General features: G+C 39.6%; 1 protein-coding gene across 1 annotated transcript; it reads right to left on the bottom strand.

The window, feature by feature from the left end:
• Positions 1-14,782: 14,782 nt before the first annotated feature.
• Positions 14,783-21,073, bottom strand: LOC131245844 (probable cytochrome c oxidase subunit 5C-1). The gene is made up of 3 exons (XM_058245571.1): positions 20,956-21,073; positions 20,825-20,864; positions 14,783-15,328 (listed from the first exon to the last, which is right to left on the bottom strand). Exon 3 carries the CDS (start codon positions 15,291-15,293, stop codon positions 15,099-15,101), a length of 195 nt encoding a protein of 64 aa, XP_058101554.1. The 5' UTR covers positions 15,294-15,328; positions 20,825-20,864; positions 20,956-21,073; the 3' UTR covers positions 14,783-15,098.
• Positions 21,074-21,294: the final 221 nt, after the last annotated feature.

The raw sequence follows: 21,294 nt of genomic DNA, 5'->3' as shown, positions 1-21,294 counted from the left end.
TTTTCCCCTTCCGCGAGTTCGAAGTGACCTTATCAATACATTAGATGACAAATAAACATGACAATGGGCCCAAGAAAGGTTTCGACAATGGGTGTCATTGTCCTCACTGTTTCCTATCGTATGGTCTGCTAGGGTTTTTGATTTATTTCATTTTTTTGGTTCATGCCCTAAAATAAGCTAGAAAAATAGATAAATGGCATGGATATAAGACACATACATCATGTTGGGCCCCACAACCTTAACACGTGGCGTTGGCAGCAACACCTAATCCACACCTGTGGTGTGGATTTCGACGGCTTAATTTGCGTTTAAAAGGAGATGATATGGCAAGGAGGTGGATTAGCTTGGCACATCATTAATAGTGCAAGACTCCACCGATCATATCTCACCATGTGTAACGTCCTAAATTTTTATTGTTTTGAATTTTTAAAAACCCTTGAAAATTTTCATTATAATTAACTTACGTTGTTATATACTAACTATTAACACTCGATGTTAGCCTATACATGGGTGGTACCAATAAAAAACCGCACAAATCCAATTAATCAATTGTAGGAAGCCAACGAATTAGGCCGATCACTTAAACATTAAGTTTAGCTACATGATTTATTCACATGGGGCTCAAATCCAGCCGACCTAGCACTAACTAATTGAGATAACTGTAACTTAATAAAGATCTACCCAAAGCTGAGACAACTAGAAGTCGGATTTTAATTAACAAATTAAACTGACCCAATATCATTTTAACCTAAAAACCAACGATTTAGAGTGATTATGTTTAAATCATTATTTTCGCTAATTGCAAATAAGTCATACTATGAACTTAGTTAATCCAAACCCTAATAATTGTGTACAAGAAATCTCGACACCTAATTCATTCCAGAAATACCCCGATTATCCAAACAAGCTTCAAACCGCTCGTTAGTGGGCCACTAAACCCGCATGCAATAGAAATACGTTTGCCTTAGTGAGCTTGACGTCAATCGGGGGACATCGAGCCTAGATCGTATCTCAAATTGTTCAACTTAGACTTGCAAGGTAAGTGCTTGTGTTGTGTGAATACCTTATATGAAAATCTGGAACTTCAATGAAACTATTCTACTTGTTCTCTCACAAAGTTGTAACTTTCAGACTGTCAATTCATGACCAAAGTCGGGGTGCCGACTAAAGACATTTCCCCACACATATTCGTATAGACATGGCCCTGATTGATCATCGGTGACTGTCAATCTAAGTTAGGGCCTTCCTAGTTAATCGGCATGTCCGATCTTCAGATGGTTGTGTCCAAATATAGATCTCCTATTGGGACACTTATCCCATGACTTAGATTGACTCGCACACCTTCCAATGGGTCCCATTTGTTGGAAACAACCCCCTCCATTGTTAATATAGTGAATAAAGGGTCATCGAGGTCATCTGTGCAACATCTGTCACTATAAATACCATTTTATTTCATAGCCCCTCTCCCCATACGAATTTAGCCTATAAAGAAAGAAAGAGAGAGAGAGAGAGAGAGAGAGAGAGAGAGAGAAGAAAGACAGAAAAAGGAGGGTGATCTTAGAGTGTTCTTGATGAGTTCCCTTCAATCAAACCTTAGCCTCGACCGTTCTCCTCCGCCGAATCTATCTCACTCGCGATCAAAAGGTAAAAAATGAATCCTACTTTCTAACGTAGATTTTTCTAAATTAAATTACATGAATCTTACCTAATTGTTTCTAAATTGGTATAGGAATTATTTTTTCCAAATTCCTAATCTTAGGCGCGCTTTGAGTCAAGCGAATTATTGCAAAGGTGCGAACCATTATGCCTAGGTTTCTATTTATCAACCATTGAGGGTCTCAGTTAATGATGTCTTGTACTGAATAGTTTGTAAATAGCTAGCATGTTCATATTTTATTTTGTATTGTAGTATGTGTCATTAGTTGTTTATGGAAGCCTACATGTTTAATAAAATTCCTAAGTGATTAAAAGTGTTATTCTAATGATGCTCACATGTTTAATTGAATGCTCGATCGAACGTGTTGATTTGTTGATGTTCACATGTTTGGCTAAATGCTCTAGTGAATGTATTACTCTATTGAGGCTCACATGTTTAATGCAATGCCTAAGTGTTTGCGTTGTTGAATCTATAATTCTTATGAAACCTCACAATGATCGCATGATGAGTTCCTAGGTCCATAATGATATTAGAATTGTCGATGATGTTGGGTCAGTCAACTAACCGCTCAAACTAAGGGGAGGCCGGAGTTAGGTTGGCCACCCTAAACTTGTTTAGTCGACCCGAGTCGAACACGAACGACTAACAGTATTTGGACTACACGGGATGCTACACCCAATGACAGTGGAACCGGAGTGCCCCAAGTCGATCGAACCAACCTAAAAGTCGACTGACCGCTTATATTTGCAATATGTGACAACACCGAATAGAATCTAGGATACCTTGTTCCCATTGAACGAGTCTACTTACAACCATTAGTGGTATGATCCACAAGACTCATGGGCTGGGCATGGTAATATGCGACATCGTGTCCGAGCTGTCGGCTTATGTTGGGATGACGAGCCTCCCCTAGTGATTAATGAGCAACTAAGAAGACTATGAACCTAGTACATCAAACTATAATGATGTCATGACTGCTCCACATTTGTGTTTGAGTGATGACTCTTATATTATTTGTGGGCACCCTCCACCCATCAATGGGCCGCCTAACCTTGTGCGTTCAGGTTGTGTCATCCGGATCCTTAGTGATTGGTTGGGCCAGTGTTAACCTTATATTGATTGGGGAGTTGTTGTCTGGGTGGTAAACCCGAAAACGGATAAAGAAACACAAGTAAGAAGCCACTTCGGCTGCCCCGAGCCTAGTGATTCAGTTGAGACCATAATAAAATGAGGGCACCCTAGCTTACTCAATATGTTGTATGAATGAAACCTAATAACCACTCAATTAACATACACATTCACCGCATTGCATTAGGTAGGACTTGCTATTTGGCATTGGGCCGCCTGTGAGAAAGTGTTAACATATACGAAATAGGCGTTGAAGTCGCTTGTGATGGAGTATTGTTTGGAAAGAGAATGCATCATATCATATTTTCATATGTGCATTTAATAAGAGTATTTAGGAATTGTTTGATTTCTTGTTTCATCATTACTTGCGTTGATTAGGTTGATAACATGTGTAACTTAGAACTAATGTAACCACTGAGTTAGCTACTCACTCCCACCTGAGACTGTGTTTTAAAACACCAACCAAGAGATATTATTGATTCAGTTACTATCGAGATCTTAGACGGGTAATCTTAAAGTGGCTTGCACCACTGACGTTATGTTTTAGAGGATTAGACCAAACCGAAAACTTTACACTTTAATCATTTTGAGTATGTATATTGTGGCTTATATAATTCTCATTTAGGCGGACACTACTTTTCAATTGTACTTTGACTGTCTACCCTATATTTATTAATTTTTGTTATCTCTATCCCGCTTTCGTTAAGCTAAATTACGCAGCTTTGATTATTCATGTATGGACTTAAAGTGAATTAAAATGAGAACACATGTGCATTTTATTAAGTTAACATCTGGGAACTCGAGACCAGAGTCTATGTACTCGGGTGCCAATTTTTGGGGTGTTACACCATATCACCAAACTGTAGTTGAGAGTGGTGTGGGCTTGACTACCTAATCCATGTCCACACGATAAGCATGCAGATTGCCTGGTGACTAGGATATCCATTGGTAGCACGACTCTGTGGGCCCACCATGATGTTTGTGTTTTATCCACACCATCCATCCATTTTGTTAATTCATTTTAAGGCATGAGCTAAAAAGGAGGTAAATCCAAAGCTCAACCACACCACGGGAAAAACAATAGGGATTGAAGTGGCCTTCATTGAAAACTTCTTAAGGGGCACAAAAGTGTTGGAACAAGCTAATTTTTTACATTTTTTACCTTCATTCATGTCTGTGTGACCTCATGAACGGGTTAAAAGGCAAATAACCTAGGAAGTTTTCAATGGTATGCATTTAATTCCTACTGTTTTATGTGGTGTGGTCCACTTAGGCTTTGGATTTGCTTTCACTTTAGGCGAAGTGGATAAAACACAAGCATCATGTATGGTTAAGGCAATCCATGTCTAGTAGGATAGCAAGAAAAATCAGAGTATGGTAGAAATAGAACTTGTAATTACATGTAAACTTGCCACTATGAACATCTATGGATGTGGTGATATTTGATTAGGCTACATGTTATTGTCATAGATGTGTCCTAATTGAGTACAAAGACTTAAGAACTTTGAAACATGATTTATGCATGCCCATCTTTGCCACTCCCCCCCTCACTGGATTCCGCAGTGTTGGCGTCTTTAAAAGAACTCCCTGATTTCTCCTTCTTAGACTTATGATTATGGCAATCCTTCTTCATGTGTCCTATTATGCCACAATTTCAGCACTTTGACTTGTCTTTTTTCCTTTCCCTTAGATTTGGATATCAATTATGAAGATCTACTATTTCTCTCAAAATTTCTCCACCTCATAAACAATACATTTGTAGACGCACTCACGTTACTGACTTTCTTTCTCATAGCCTTCGACTGAAGGACTGATATAATGGTCGTCCGACTAGTGCACAAAGAGTCTTTGAACGACTCATATGATTCTGGAAAGAGAATTCAACATAATACATGGTTGATTCCCATCATTCATCACCTCATTCACATTCAACAATTTGCAAACAAGCCGATTAAAGTTACTAATGTGGGTATCAACGTCAGCCCCCTTAACCATCTTTAGATTGAACAACTATACCTTTAGATACAAATGATTCTCAAGAGATTTCTTTATATAAATGTTCTCTACATTTGCACATGTATTAGTTGCAGTTTTCTCTCTTATAACATTGTAGAGGACCTCATCCATTCGACAAAATTGAATTGAGATTTTAGCCTTTTGATTTAGCTTATTCCACTGTTATTCTTTCATAGTTTTAACTTACTTTCCAAGGAGTGCATCTTTTAATCCCTGCTGAACTAGAAGGCCCTTCATCTTTACCTTCATCCCTTCTATACATCGAATTTCATGTTAGATGCCATAGATACTTTGTCTTTAGATTCAATCTATTCCCCAACATTTACTCTAATACCACTTGTTGGGACTCGTGGAAGCATAAAAAGAGAAATCAAACAAGATAATGCACCAAAGAATCCTTGAATTTACAACAAATCCAACAAAAGAACAATTTGAATTTACATGGAAAAACCCTTGAGGGAAAAAACCATGGCACAAAACGATAATGCACTATAAAAAAATGAGTTAAAAGATATGAAACATTACCGATCAAAGCCTCAAGAGGAAAAGCCTTAGCCTTTGCCCTTCAAAACCTCTCAAACTCTTAAGCACGCCTTTAAGAACCCTAATCATTACGACAATCCTAATTACACTACACACACGTGCACACACTACTGCAACCACAATATGAAATAAATCGCGCACTTATGCAATTTTGTACGTGCTTTCAATGGGACCTTCGATGGCATCGACAACCATCAAGAACCAGCTTATGATATCGAAGAACCTTCGATTCCATCGAGTAACAACCTCCAAAACTGTTAAGCAATCAACACTATTTCAAACAGATTTAAGACATTAGACAACAACAACTATCTTTGAAATTGTTTTCTTGAATGCTTTTAATCCATGGCCAAGAATGACCCTTGGGTGTAATGTTTAAACCATGTTCCATCTACTATAATTCTTAGAAGATGGACATTTCAGATTGTTTGATTTTTTTCCACATGTGGGCCAATAATAGAAGCATGCTAATAGGTAAGGTTGTCAATAGGCCAAGCCCAAGCTAGGCAGAGGTCAATCCAAGCACAGTCCGCAAGCAAAAACCTAGGCCCAACCCAAGTTGCACCATCGACAGGGTGCATGGCCCAAGTCTGAGCCTAACATTCCACTTGTGTAAGGTCTAGCTAGGCTCTTCATTAGGCATATGGCCCACCATGCACGATATATAACAAAAATGTTGTTGAAACCTTGAACATGCTATACCAGCCTGGCCTAAAAATGCTCTTAGAAAGAGCTCAATCTAATGCAGGGGCATTTTCACATTGGGGCTCAAGTAGGGTTGTTGGTGGGATGCAGGGGCACACTCGATGTGGGCAGCACGAGTGAGGCGGTACCCATGTGATTTGGGGCCCACAAGGGAGGTTTGATCGAGGTCCTAACCCATGAGATGTAGGGCCTGGGATATAAGATAAATGAATTGATTCGCCATGCTCTAACGGTTCAAGCTTTTAAAGTAAGTGGTTAATTGTCCTGCATCGAATTGGTATTAGAGCGGAATGTCTCGTGTTTGAAACTCCTCACTGGGGGTGATTAATGCAGGGGCAATTTCACACCGGGCTCGAGCGGGGTTGCCTGTGCGATGCAGGGGCACACTCAGAGTGGGCGGCCCGTGGGGCTATGAGATAAATGGATTGATTTTCCATGCTCTAACGATTTATTTACTAGCAATTATGAGAGCGGCTAGGGTTTTTTTTCTACTGCATGTTTTTGGAATACCCCATTAGGTTTTTGAAAAATTACTATATATAGTAATCAAATCCAAGGGCTTACATGGCGGACACTTGCCGTTGATGTGTCAGCCAATGTATATAATTAGTTTTGCAAATGACTACAACACCCTTGCAAAGATATGTAATTGTCAAGAGACTCGGTCAAAAAAGAGAAAAAATTGACAAAAAACATAAATTATCACATAGACAAGCTCGAGCCCATTTCGGCATACACATGCGTGTGTGGTTCATGGCATAGCATAGTCAAGAACTTAACAAAAGCTATTCACATGCTTCTATACATAAAGGAGAAAAAAAAATCATATTTTCTCTCCAATGTGGGACAATTCCCATAAGCAAAATTTTCAAAAAGTTCAAAGCACTTTTCCTTCTCCTCTCTTTTGTTTTTTAAAAGCATTCAACCAAACAAAATTCCCTCACTATTTTTAAAACAAAGGATATATGAGTATCCAATCTAACACGCGTAAGTAAAGATGTCATGTAAACTTAAACCTTAGCTTAGTGGGAAGTAATCACTTTTTATAGACTTAGTGGACATGGTCTTTCAAAACTAAGCTATTGAACGGTACGATCAATACTTCACACATCCATAAGATCACCACTTTTTTGGTGTATATGAACATAATACACTTTGAATCTATGTACTAATCCCAATTTTTTGAGCACTCTAGAGAATTAGCCAAATTCTCATAGAAGATTAGGGGTGCACATGGAACCGGTAGAACCAGTAAACAGGACCGGAACCGAGCAAACCACACAATTTGGTCCGATTTTGAAGCGCACCGGTTCCAGTTCCGAAAATCAAAGTACCGGTTAGTTCGGTTCGGTTCTTGGTTTGGGGTTATGTGGAACCGAACCGGACCATGAACTGGATCGTAGAACCAAACTTGTAACCAAACCTGAAATCGGACCGTGATTATCATGCTTAATTAGACTTGTCTTAAAGCTATTTTATGAGTTTACAATGTATTTTTGTTGTCTATTTAGCTCATGATTTATGGTTTACAATGCGCCCTTTGATTGTTTCCATAAATGTCTTTTTACACACCTTACACAATATCTATACCATTCATCAAATGGATCACGACGCGAATGGATATGGGTTGGATTTAAAAAAAACATGCAATTGGGCTAGATTATAAAAAGCCCAGAACCGTAGAATTGAACCGATTTTTACGGTCCGGTTCCGATTCGATTCTAAGGTGCAAATGGTCCAGTTCCGATTTTTTTGGAACCGTTAGGAATGGTTCGGTTCCGATTTCACCCCAGAACCGGACCGAACCAAACCAAATTGTGTGCACCCCTATAAAAGACGGTCAAGCTTTCATACTCATATAAGTGAGTCTATTAAGAATGCACTCATGATCGTGTGTCGATCATGTTCCATACGTAAGGACTATAGAACTCATTAAGAGTTCAAACCTCATCCTCCTATCTGTCACAAGATGTATTAGTTTTACATCATAATAAGACAAGAAACCCAATTTCCTAAATCAAGTACCTCATAAAACTGTTCCGTAAGTCATTTGTCTCATTGAACCTCTTTTCTGGGATCTCCGGTCATTCAAGTTGGGTTACCATTATCGGCAGTTCACTCAATTTGCTTAAATCTCATTCCATTTGAAGTACTATAGATTTATTTTCCTTGTAAGGTTCTTAGTTAAAGGATTTTCCATATTTTATACTGTCGTTGTTTTTTTTTTTTTTCCTAAAAGTTTGGGCAGTGTTCTGTAATATTTTGAAATTTTATGTCAAAACCCCTATGACTTCGTAAAAATTCTATTTTAGCCTTAGAATCCCGAAATTTTATGCAGTTTATGATGATTTACATGAATTTTTAGGGATTTATTTACTTTGATAAGTTAAGGGTTGAATTACATTTGATAGATAAATCAAGGCTAACTATTGATCACCACTTGATCAATTTTAAGGGACAACTGATGATCATTTTGATCCAACCATCCATACCTTAATTTATTACAATTCTTAATGATTACATTGATTAGTCGATGTAACCCATTAGACGGTTAAATTGATCATTAAATCTGAACGTCACCGTCATCTGATGTCCGGATTTTGATAGTCAATCCAGATCGAGTTAGATCTCAACAATCCAATGGTTCCACACAATAAATTAACAAATGATTCATTGTCTGCCATTTCCTCAAATCGATGCGGCCCATCTAATGGTACGATTGATTTGGAATTTAAAATTTTAATTTATTTTGTTCTTAAGAATCCAATGAACGGTGATGATTTAATCACATATTTCAAATTAGTTCATATAATTCACTATGCCAAGTTGTAGCTTACAAGAGAATTACTCTTCTGATATTAATTCAGTTTTCTTAAGTTAAGGAAAAACCTTAGTAAATTTATGATTGGTACAGTTCATTGAGATGTCAAATATGTCTGATTCTTAAAATTATTACATGATTGAGTCTTATAAAATCCGTGAACTGTACAGATTATATCGACTGTTGTCCATCATGAAAAAAGTCTAACCCTTTTCACATCTGCCATAAAGTCATGCACATCAATGTACCTTTCCACATGGATGAGTTAGGTGTACACAATGGATGCTTGATTGATCCAATCCGTCCAATGTGTATATCAATGTCAAATTAAATTTGTAATGACCCAGAAAATTTTGTGCCAAGACCCGAGTACCACCTCTATTTCTTTCCTTAGTAGCTATTTGGGGTAATTAGCGCTTATCTCGATTGCTTGTGAAATTTGCATCAATCACTTTAAATTCGATCTGCATGACTCTAAACTTGTAGATTAGTCAGCGCTATGTTACTCTGAAATCTGGGATTCATCGCTAAATCCAGTTGCTCTTAGAAATTTTTGGAAGTTCTGGATCGGACCTGGACCGCGCGTCGAAAGCACGATAGTGATGATCTTAGGTTGTTGCGGTCACCATGTTGGACTTGGTCATCACCTCAAAAATCAAGTTCAGGTGATATTCTGGGTCGATTTGATTGAGTTTGGAGTGAAGAGTGTGAGAACGGTTAGAAAGTAAATGTGATTTTATGAAATCTGAGTCGTGTCGCTTGCGCGATGATTTTAAGCAATCTGACCGTTGGATTCTGACCCAATTTCACCCTCTGATCAGGGAAGGTGGCCCAGACATGTCCCTGTGCTTGTGGACCTAATCGAGATTCAGTGACCGTTGAATTGAGTGTGGTCCGCCACGGCTGATCTGTAAAGTCGATCGGTACGAAAACTCAGCCTGACCTAGATCCATGGTCAGTGAGCTTAAGTTCGACCTTTCGTGGTAATAGGTCCACCGGAAGTGCTTCATTGGATCGTGAGAGGCCGGTTTTGGTTATACCCTAAGTATACCTTGGCCCTGGGGTTACTTTCATCAATGTTTGGCCTATATATAGACCTTAAAACCCTAGCTCTCTTTTCCATACGAATTTTCTAACCCTAGCTAAGTGAAAGAGAGGAAAAGAGAGAGAAAGTGAGAGAGAAGTTGGTGAATCATCTTAGATTCTTTCCTGTTCTCATTCATCCTTTAACCTTCACTTTGAATCGTTATTCCAGCGATTCTGAGTTCATCTTTGGGTAAATTAACCTAACCCTGATCTGTGTTAGAGCTTAGAATAGTCTTGGTGTTGTTGTATCTCATTTCTATTCTTGTCTTAGGTTGTTCTGTCGCCGTTGACGAAGACATATCGTCTGAAATCAGTTCAGTGTTCTTTTCTGGATTAAGGTGCGGACTTTAATCGTATAGGTTATGGTTTTCAAGGCTTTTAATGCCAGTTAATGGTTTATTTTTGTTATGGATGAGATTTCACATGCCAAATGTTATGTTTACTTTGCGTTCCTGTTATGCATGTGATTATTGAGATTTGTGTATTCTATGTGTATGTATAAAGTACCGTATGCGTATAAAATATGAACATGTGATTGCCATGATTATTTGTCATGTACTTATGCTAGATGTATGTGCGACAACTCCTTGGTAAAAGGAATTGTCCAAATGCGTATTTTCAACATACGTCATGTATGTTGAACTATGTATTTTAAGCGTTTGTAGAAATGCCTGAATGATCTAAAGTGTAGTATATTATACTATTTGTGGGCGTTGAGAAGCGATTCTCAATTCTCCCACTAGTGTGTATGATTTCCTCCATGTAAGTTACATTCCTTGTTATTTAATTTCAAGTCTTACTTATGCTTAAATCCATGTTAAGTTAATATTCTTCAGATACTTACATACCATATGATTTGAGTTGTTGTTCCATTACTATTCTAAATTGTTGATATCAATACCTGTTATAGTGGAATGTGTTTGGGACTATGAATAGTCCAGGAAATCGGTAATCGGCCTTAAGTTGGTGGCTGAGGTTGCTTTCGGCACGTAGGATGTAATTAGACGAACCAGAGTCATATTAGAGTTGTCGGCAGTGGTTTGGCCACGCGGAGTGTTTGCGCACTCTATGTCGTTCAACCCAACGTGCACTCGTGCTAGTCGAGTTCGTCAAGTAACCCAATTGTCCGATGTATGTTCACCATGTATGGACGCTATTGTTTGAATCTAGGATACCGAACTTACCAGTGAAATCCTATTAACCTTGGTACCTTGATCCGCTAAGACTCATGAGCCGGACATGGTGGTATGGGACACCGTGGTCGAGCTGTCGGCCTACGCTAGGGTGACGAGCTTCCCCGTAGTGACCAGTGAGCAACCAAACTCGTGAGCCGATTATGGTGGTATGGGACACTATATTCGTGCTGTCGGCCTACATTGATTGGTGATGAGCCCTTTGTAGTGACCTCGAGTATGCCTGGATACCGCATTGAGGTGACGAGACTTAGTGTAATAACGAAGGTGTGATAAGCGTGCATTGATTGGTGACGAGCCCTTTGCAACGACCTCAAACCATATGATCGTATGAGATTGTCTAGGACTGACGACCCTAGAATGGATCACTGTTTGGATGGTGATATGAGGAAGGTACCTTAGCTTCCCAATCCTGCTGTATGAAAAGGACTAATAACAACTCGGTAATCATGTTGATGCACTGCATTTGCATGTGCTTTGTAGACGTGGCGCATTTTGAGGTGGTGTCATGCGTAAAGTAAGATGAAGACGCTGAGGGTGTACGCGTGAGGGCACGCATCATTCTGCATACATCCCTGCATTAACAAGAGTACTTAGGACATGTTTGATTATTCTGCTTTATCATTACTGCTTGATTGAATTGATAACATGTTAACCTGTGCTTTATTGTTCCACTGAGTTGATCACTCACTCCCATGTTCTGGGGCGGTGTTTTAAAACACTCTGTCTTAGGTTCCGATGTTGCAGATGTTGATGTGACTTCAGGCCGAGCGGGAGATGGATGATGATAAGGCTTTCTCTTTTATGCGGTTTTAGACGGGTTCTAGTGAGCCTTGTTCGGATGGGACTTTGGGATTTCTTTTGGGAATTAAATGATGTAATTTGATACTTATAATTTTGATAGTAACACTTGAATTACGACCTGGTATGTGTATGTATTTCAGGGATTCGCACATGTACACATTTATTTCTATAAGTCTTCCGCTTGCTTTCTTTACTTATCCCTGAATTATATTTACTATTTGGCTTAATCTATTCCATGTTTTATGCACTAATACAGACAACATACATCCATCATTAAATATGTTGCATAAGTGATGTTTTGGAACTCGGGAGCTGAGTTATGCTCGACTCCCGAATTTCAGGGCGTTACAAAATTACTGCAGAAAGAAAACAAAGAAAAATAATTATATTAACTTGAATAGATGAATTCTAAAAATCTCTCTCTCCCTTTCTCTCTCATTTTTTTCTACGAATTTCTTTCTTTGATTCTTTGAATCTTAGTAGGACTCTCGCTTTCACACTCTCCCTCTTTAAGAGAGATGGTTTGTTGAGAGACTAGGGGATACGAAGGAGAGTTTGGATAGGGAGATATAAGAGGAGACATAAGATGAGAATGGTGGATCTCTCTCTCACTCAAAATTCAATTTAAAAATTTTAAATTTTATTTTATTTAAAAAAATATGAGCGTTACAATGTCCATCACCCATCATGTGGAGCCCACCTTTGATGTGGACCGTTCATCATGTAGGCCCCACCTTTGAAGTGGGTCATCCATCATACCAGTCCACTTTGGATGTTGGCTATTTATCATTATGGGTTAACCTTTGATGTGGACCATCCATGTGTGGGCCCATATTAGTATGAGGTCATCCATCATGTGGGGCTCACCTTTTATGTGGACCGTCCACCATGTGAGCTCCACCTTTAATGTGAACAGTCCACCATGTGAGGCTTCCTTTGATATGGACAGTGAGAGAGCCTCCCTTTCCATAACTATAAGAAAGAAGTAAAAAAGGTCAAAACTTAAAAATCTACAAATAATTACTTATTAAGATAAGTTGCTTTTGGCACATAAGTTACATTTAACATGATAGTTATCAAACTAACTTAAGTGAAAAAAATAACGTAGTTATTTAATGTAAGGAAAAAAGTAACTTATTTGGTAGTATCTTATAAGTTGTGCTTAAGATAAGTTACTTTTTTTTTTTTGGTTTTTTTTATACACGCACCTGATACACACTCACACCCCAGTGGGATTTCACCACCTTAAGATAAGTTACCTATGCCACAAGTAACTTATCTTAGTTTCTACTTATTAAGTAGAGAAGAAAGTTTGGTAAACAGCTAATCAGCTTCTCCTCTTGACTCTCCCACGCCTCTCTTCAATAACTAATGAAAAGTAGAGAGCTAAAAAAATTAACTGAAGTGATTAGGTTCTTTTAATTTAAAAAGTTACTTATAACTAATCATAAACCAAACTTACTTATCTGAACAGAATTGGTGATTTGTGGTGATTTAGGTAACATTGATAACCTACACCCTGATCGATAGCTCAACTGGTAGACTGGTGATTTACGGTGATTTAGGTAACATTGATAACCTACACCCTGATCCATAGCTCAACTGGTAGACTCAGTGGAGATGCCTCGTTTCAACACTTGAGGTCTTGGTACCGATTCACAGTGGGGGTGGCTAACAGTGCAGAGTGTGTACTGACAGTGGGAGTGTACTAACAAGTAAAAAGAAAAAAGAAAAAAAGTAGCCTGATAGAAAGATTTTTTTTTTTTTTTTACACGCACACACACCCCCACACACTCACGCTAGTGGAACCCTTGACCGGGTGTTGAAACTCCTGAGAGTCTACCACCCAAGCAAGAGTAAGGACCCCTGCCAGCCAATCTCCCTTCTGCCCAGCACGTTTGCTGGACCGTTCATATATCCCACACCACGTATGTGTTGCGTTTCACAAAAAATCAGCTGATTACTGGTTGTCATCGAGATCCATCCATGTTGATATCTGGACCATGGGTTCAAACTCACCTCCATGTGGAAGGTGAGCATCTTTGATCAGCAAGGTTTGCCCAGGTGGGCCCCTTCGACAGCTGAACCGTCTACATAAAGGGCCTCGATTACCATAAATGGGTCTTAGGAATCAGCTCTTAATGGCAATGGAGCTTTCAGGTAAGATGCCCATCACAGCCGTACATGTGGTTGCATGGTAATCATGCGGGGCCAGATCATCCATCCGTGAGGCTCCACCGTTGATTTGGGTAACATTGAACCAGTTTCCATTGATTCGACACTTCGGATTGTACAAACAACGCAAATTTGCAGTGGGCGTGCAACTGATGAATCGTCCATACCATCCATCCATATGCCCCCACCATTTGTAAGCATTTTACTCGATGATGACCTCTTCGAAAGTCCTCGGTTTCCTAACACGCCATGGCTCATCCAAGGGGAATCAACAGTCCAGCAGAGCTGCAATTTTTATGGCAGAGATTGCACAAGTAATCAAAGAACTTACCATTCACTATTCAAACCATTCCAGGGCTCTTGGGCTGTGCATAATGCCGAGGTAGCCCCTCAAAATGCAACTTGCCTCATCCAACTTGAAAGTAACATAGTTAAAATTTGGGACACATGCCCAACATGGTTTTTTTTAATTTTTTCTATAATGATGGCAGGGTATTATTACCTTCCCGTTTTAAGGTAAGACTAAGACTATTCCCTACGGATGCATGCAATCACCTGCCAATCCATGCCCAACATGTATTATACATGGGTAAGGAAATCAAAATTTCATCCTTCCCGCTGCATTAAACTGACCATTGAAATGCAATTCAATACTGCATATCCAAACACAGCCCTAGTCTTCCATAATACCAATCAAGTACAACTGTTTTCAACAAGTATTTTAAATTAAAAAGAAACAAGAAACATCTCTGGCTTGGAGCCCTGAGAGTTTTTGAACATTATTCCAATCACCGCCATGCGTAATCAAGAGAAAAATATCGAGGATTGTTCCACGCAAAAATGCCTATTTCAAGTTTCAATGCCCAAATGAAAACTCACCCATTTCTGCCCATATGCAACTTATCTTTCAAATCAACAGAGGAAAAATCAGCACCGTCGAGCATTGGGTGAAATGAAATGCAATGAGAAGCTATTCTTCTGCAACAACAACACTGATCTCGCCCTTCTCCAGCATATCATAGAAGGCCCTGGTCTTTCTCTGCTCATTCCAGTGATGCATCTTCCACATGCCACCTGCGGCTAACCCGAGTGCGAAGCCAATGAAGAGCTCCTTGACCACACTCGGCCCTGTCAAGGTCACGTGAGCAATCTTGTGGGCAGCCATTTGCTTCTTTTCTTAGGTCAGTAGGCAAATGAACTCTGCAAGTTGCCAATGAGAATGTTTTGGAAAACCATAAGCAAGACTAATGATGGATTGAACAAAGTAATGCACAATCATTTAAACCGTTCTGTAACTTTTTGGAAAATACGTTGAGAAAAGAACCTATTTTTTGGAGACTGGCCTAACTGAATTTTACATTGCATTGAAAGTGATCAAGCTGGAGCATGTCTATGATCTTGAAGTCGCTTAAGCCACAAAACTCTTGTACCATCATCTCAGAATTGTAGAGTATGAGAAAGGCAAAAGCAGGGAACCATGGAACATTGTGTTTTTTATTTTTAAAATTTTTTGGAGAGGTAACCAAAGAGCGTGGTTAAAAATTGATCAGTGTATCACATTGTTGAACACCAAAATGGGATCATAGTGCCCCGTATCACCTGTATCAGACTCTTTCAGGCCAGCAGGGGCTGATAAAGCTGTGTCATTGACATTGTTCAAAATATCCCTGATATTATCATCGAAATATCTAGCACAACGATACCGATAACACTGGTAGTATTAGAAATTCTAGGTATTGGCAATGTATCGCTAAGTATCGTCAATGTATTGATATTCCCAAACTAAGGCCAGTATTTTTTACTGTGTAAATTCCAGATGTTGCTTGTATTGCCAATGTATCACAAATATTTTTGACTGTGTAAATTTCGGGTGTTGCTTGTATGGCAAATGTATCAATGGTATTTTGATAATATCGCCAATGTATCAATATCGCAAAAAAATTGTTTATTAAAAAAATTCCCATCTCAAATTTTTAATAGGTGCATGGTCATATGCAGTGTTTAATTTGTTATCATTATTGCAACATCAGCGATATTGAGACCACAATCTTTCGTTTCCTTTCCACTTATCGATGATTTCTTGGTGAAATATCGTGTTGGATATTTTGAAATATCTATGGATGGTTGGTTGGTTGGATGGATAGATGAGATGGTTGGATGGATGGGATAGTTGGACTGATTTCTTACAACAGCACATGTTTTTTGGCCCCCATTAAATGGACACTTATTATGTATGCATTCTTTTTGCAATTTTTTTAAATTCCTAAATATGCAAATATATGTATTTTAGCATCTCCTAAAGTTTCACTAAAAAATTCCACTGTTTTCCCCGCATCTCCCCGCATTTCCAGTTATCAGTACTATTGATATTGTTTCCGTATCCCCTGGCGAAACTCATAGCGATACCAATACTTTGAACACTGGTCATTCCTGGACAATACTGGTGCCCATCAGGCAATAGGTACCAGTTTCAGATGAAACTTTAAAGCTTGCTATGGAGAGTTATCACTTCTTCAAGCTCACAGATAAATTGCGTTTGGTCAGTCCCTTAATGACAAGTCAATCAACGAGATACCCAATTCCGTGCTGATCAAAATCATGGGAGCAAATAAACCATGGGATATATATATATATATATATATATATATATATATATATATATATATATATATATATATATATAGGAAATGCTCACCTGCGCACTACATACGAACTTTGAGAACCCATCATACTTGATGTGGATCAAAATCTGAACCATTCATGTGAAGCACCTCGTGAAACCCCAGGCCCAAGTTTTACTTTGATTTAAAACTTTGATGGGCCATGAAAAATGAAACAGTTTTCCCCCTGTCAATTTGAATACCCATTTGTTATTAAGCCCAACGTTTTCTAGAATGTATTTACATTGAAGCCTCTTCTTTTAATGGCCTTCCAGCATTCCTTCTCTTGAGAACTCCATGTCTTATATATATATATAGAGAGAGAGAGAGAGAGAGAGAGAGAGAGAGAGAGAGAGAGAGCACTTTTTGACACGTGATGTGGGCACAATATTCAAACGGTTCACTAGATGAGTCACCTCATGAAAACCCCTAGGGCCCAAAAGTTAGTTTGATCCAAAAATTTGGTAGGCCATAGCAAAGTGATTCCTTCTCACTTTGCTATGGCCCACCAGATTTTTGGATCAAGTTAACTTTTGGGCCCTAGGGATTTCATGAGATGACTCATCTGGTGGACCGTTATGATTTTGTGCCCACATAACATGTCAAAAGTGCTCACGAGTTCCCACAAGAACCAATTCCCATGTGAGCATGCACGTGCGTGGGTGTGTTGAATCATCAAAGGAAGATATTACTCAAAGACCTCAACCCTCAAAAAGTTAACTCCATGAATACGCAACAATAATATTGAAATAAGCGATTAAGGAATCCAAAACAAGGAACATAAAAAATATATAATAAAAGTCAACTACAAAAGTAATCGCGCATTAAACAAAGAGAGGGAACTTCCAAGCCCAATGCAAATCCCATGCATAGAACTTTGGAAGAGGTTTATGCCCAACATTCAATATTCAAATGAGCTCAAAACATACAAAAAACCCAGCTATTACCCTAGGAAGATTTCAAATCAGTGTACCGGATATTGGATCATTCACTGCCGATATGGTCCAGTATTGTCCCGTATCACCCTGTATTGGGCAGGTTCAGTACTGGTGCAACCAACCCTGAAGTTCCTCCATTACACGGACCATCCAACTCCCCTCAATTTCTAAACTAAAGGCCCCTAATTAGGTGACTTGGACTCTAAGAACCATTTAACCGTACCCATATAATCCACTAAACTTGTAACTCAGGTTTCCTAATTAAACTAGGAAACAAGTGGTGACTAATCTCCCAGAACCCATCTTAAACGACTTCATAACAGCCTTTCATCTCTCTGATTTCCTCTATCCATCAGAGGAACCACCATGGATAAACGCCTGACGAGGAGGTCCATTTCATCATCTTTGCTTAATCGCCTTCCATCATGCAAGGAGCATGATGAGCATCCGCATACCCTGCCACAAAGCCCTGACCTCTGACTCATTGGAATCAGCCCTTCTGATAGGATTAGAAAAATTTTGAGAAATTGAACCTAGAGTGTCTCTTATCATCCCACTTATCCCTGTCGCCCCAAGATTTCCAATACAGATTCCATCAAAGTTTCCAAATACAGTTTGGCAGTGGATACCATGAGCAACGAAGGGCAGGTGAACTACATGTATTGTCAAATGACCTCCAATCAACCCCTCCTCAGACTATTCTTTGTGATTCCTTTGAATTCCTTTGGAGCTAAAGCCCAAGAGTTAATCTTCACACTCACGTTATTAGTCACCTAACCCACACGATGATTAACGTTTCTGAATGCACCTGATTATTTCTATCAGTATGGCCTGCCAAACCTCTGGAATGGACAGGTTCCACAATAGCCTCCCTCTATCCAATTTAAAATCAAAGGTCCATGTTTCCAGCATTAATGGTGCAAACATAGAATTGACCAAGCTAACTTGAACAGACAAAGGATCGAGTTTCCATGCCCATTGAACGAAAGGGCAATGGATCAAAAGATGGTAACAGATTCCTCTGCTTGCATGCACATGAAGTCATTGCTCACAATTATGTGATTCCTACTCAGAAGGTGATCCAAAGTAATAATTTTTTCAATCCCCACCACCCAGAAAATACCGGCAACTCTCATCAGACATCTAAAATTCCAAAACAGTCCAGACCAAACAGATGCACTGGCAAATATGGACAAAGATTCATAAAGTGACAGGGGCCATCAACACCCCAAGAGAATTCCTCCGACTGAGAAAGGAGTGGTCTGAAAGAGTCAATTTCTTCATCTGAGAGATTTCTTTTGAATCACAAATTCCAAACCACATCGCCACCCTACCTTGAAAAGCAATGATCAACAATAATGAGCTCATCTGTCGAAGGGATGCAACTTGGGCAGGTGGAATCGACCGAGGGTCAACCTGAGCCAGACAACCTCAAGAGCACCCAACCCACAACCCAACTTGTCCTGAATTCCAACCTGAGGTGCCCAACCCGAAGCCAACCTGAATTCCTTTCTACACAACCTTAACCCAACCCAACCTGACCTGACATGAATACATGTGATGTTCCCAACCTGTATTTGTTCAACTGAAATTGGGTTGGATTTTTTGAACCCTGACCCGACCTGAACTCAGGTTGGGTCAGTCAGGTTCGGGTTGACCTGAACCCAAGCTGCAGCCTTAATCTGTCACCATATTGTACAGACTCGGAAACCAGAAATAGAAAGTGCCTTCGCCACACCAAAAGTCTTCCCAAATCTGATTCCGGTTCAACTTGGCTCGTCATCTTTTGAATAACCTTCCACACACTAGAGTCTCTACACAGGAGCTTAGGCTTAGGTTTCCAACCCTAATCACACACCATATTTTGCTATTAGGGCCCTCTTCCAAAGACTATCACCTTCCTGCTTCAAATCTCAATTGTCACTTGCCCAAGCAATCCTGATAAATCCACAGATTCTTCTCCTACCCATGCCCCCTTTATATTTTGCTAAAGGTAACACATGCCACATGCACAGTTTCTGGAGTGCCTGTGTATAAGATGTCATACGAGTATCAAATACTAATATGTATGATTACATGCCCCAACTCGTGCCAAAGGGATGCAGATTGCATGGAGTAGGGCAATGCCAAGGTGTTCCAAAACAGTAACGGTGGCCGTAACGGCCACCACCGTTACCGTTATGATATGGGCTGTAACGGCTGTTACGTATTAGCCATTACGGCCCTTCTTTATTTTTTGAAAAAACTATTACAGGACTGTTAAGGGACCGTTACAGGGCCTTCACGGCCTGTTTTTTTCTGTAACAGCCGTTTCGACCCCATAGCATCTAACAGTTATGACCGTTACTGTTACGTAACTGATTTTGAATACCTTAGGTACTGCATAGACCTGGTGCACAATGATGTGCTGCCAATGCAAAAGCACCAATGATGTGCGCATGGCATCCTTGGGGGATATAGTGAAAAGGGCAAAATCATCATTTCATGGGGGAGAATCTTTACTTTTCACTGTGATTCCCACGTCTGACATGCGCACATGGCACTATTTCATTGGTGACTCGTCATTGCCACACGGGGTGCATGCAATGCCCTGCTGCACACAATCTACGTCTGCGCCAATGGCACATGTAGCAGATCCAACATGTAGATGCCCTAGACCATGAATCAGGCCAGTCCTCTAAATCAGGTGTGTCGCAATGTACCAAGCAAAAGAAAAGTTTAAACAAGTTGATCGATGGCTCACACTCAACGTATAGGCATGCCCCACCCGAAGAGAGAGCCCACCCAATTCATGTTCCAGGGCATCCACACACTAGGGCCCGCCTAGTCTCCTACTCTTGGATCTCGCAAATGTGTGACACGTAAGTACGTGTGGAGTGTGCATTAGGGCTGGGCTATAACCAATTCTCCTACAAAAAATTTTCCCGATTCTCATGATTCGTTTACCAACTTCCATCTACTGAGGAAAAAACAAAATTCGACTGATCGGACTCGGAAAAAAATGGGAAAGGGCAAGGAACCCTAATTTCTCTGAGATGTAATCCATCGTACAGAAACCCTAGAAACCTGGAAAATTACAAGAGGATGGAGTGAAATACCTAGAGAAGATGCCGAATCCTTCAATCCTATGCAGATTCCCTGAAAATAAAAGGATGAAGGAAAGAATCAAAACCCAAACCCTATATATAAAATAAACCCTAGAAATGGAGAGGATTTCTGGAGGAATTACAGAAACAGCTGAGGAAGGAAAGGAGAGGAATGCGGTTCCAGCACTCCAGGAGTCGTAAATCGGATAGAAGGGCTTGTCACTTGTTATGGGAAAAACTTCGATACTCTGGCCAAGTGTAGTGGATGATACGCGGGCGCTTAGATACGGCCTACATGGAATGCAAAATAACAAATTAACCTGCCCAAGTTATGGAAACTCAGTTTAGATGTATTATTTAACTAAAATTACGCTTATTTGATTATCCGACTATCGGATTGGTGGATATTCATTGTATGGTTAAAAATGAAAAATATCAACTAGTCTTATTTCAACAAACAAGTGTCTAGGGTCGTTTGGCAC

This window comes from Magnolia sinica, chromosome 5 (genome assembly GCF_029962835.1).
Source record: "Magnolia sinica isolate HGM2019 chromosome 5, MsV1, whole genome shotgun sequence".
Lineage (NCBI taxonomy): Eukaryota > Viridiplantae > Streptophyta > Magnoliopsida > Magnoliales > Magnoliaceae > Magnolia > Magnolia sinica.
Note: the sequence above shows the minus strand (reverse complement) of the source record. Positions and strands in the feature narration are given on the sequence as shown.

Excerpts from the sequence above, each read along its gene's own strand:
- LOC131245844 (XM_058245571.1), bottom strand. The coding sequence starts at position 15,293 with ATGGCTGCCCACAAGATTGCTCACGTGACCTTGACAGGGCCGAGTGTG.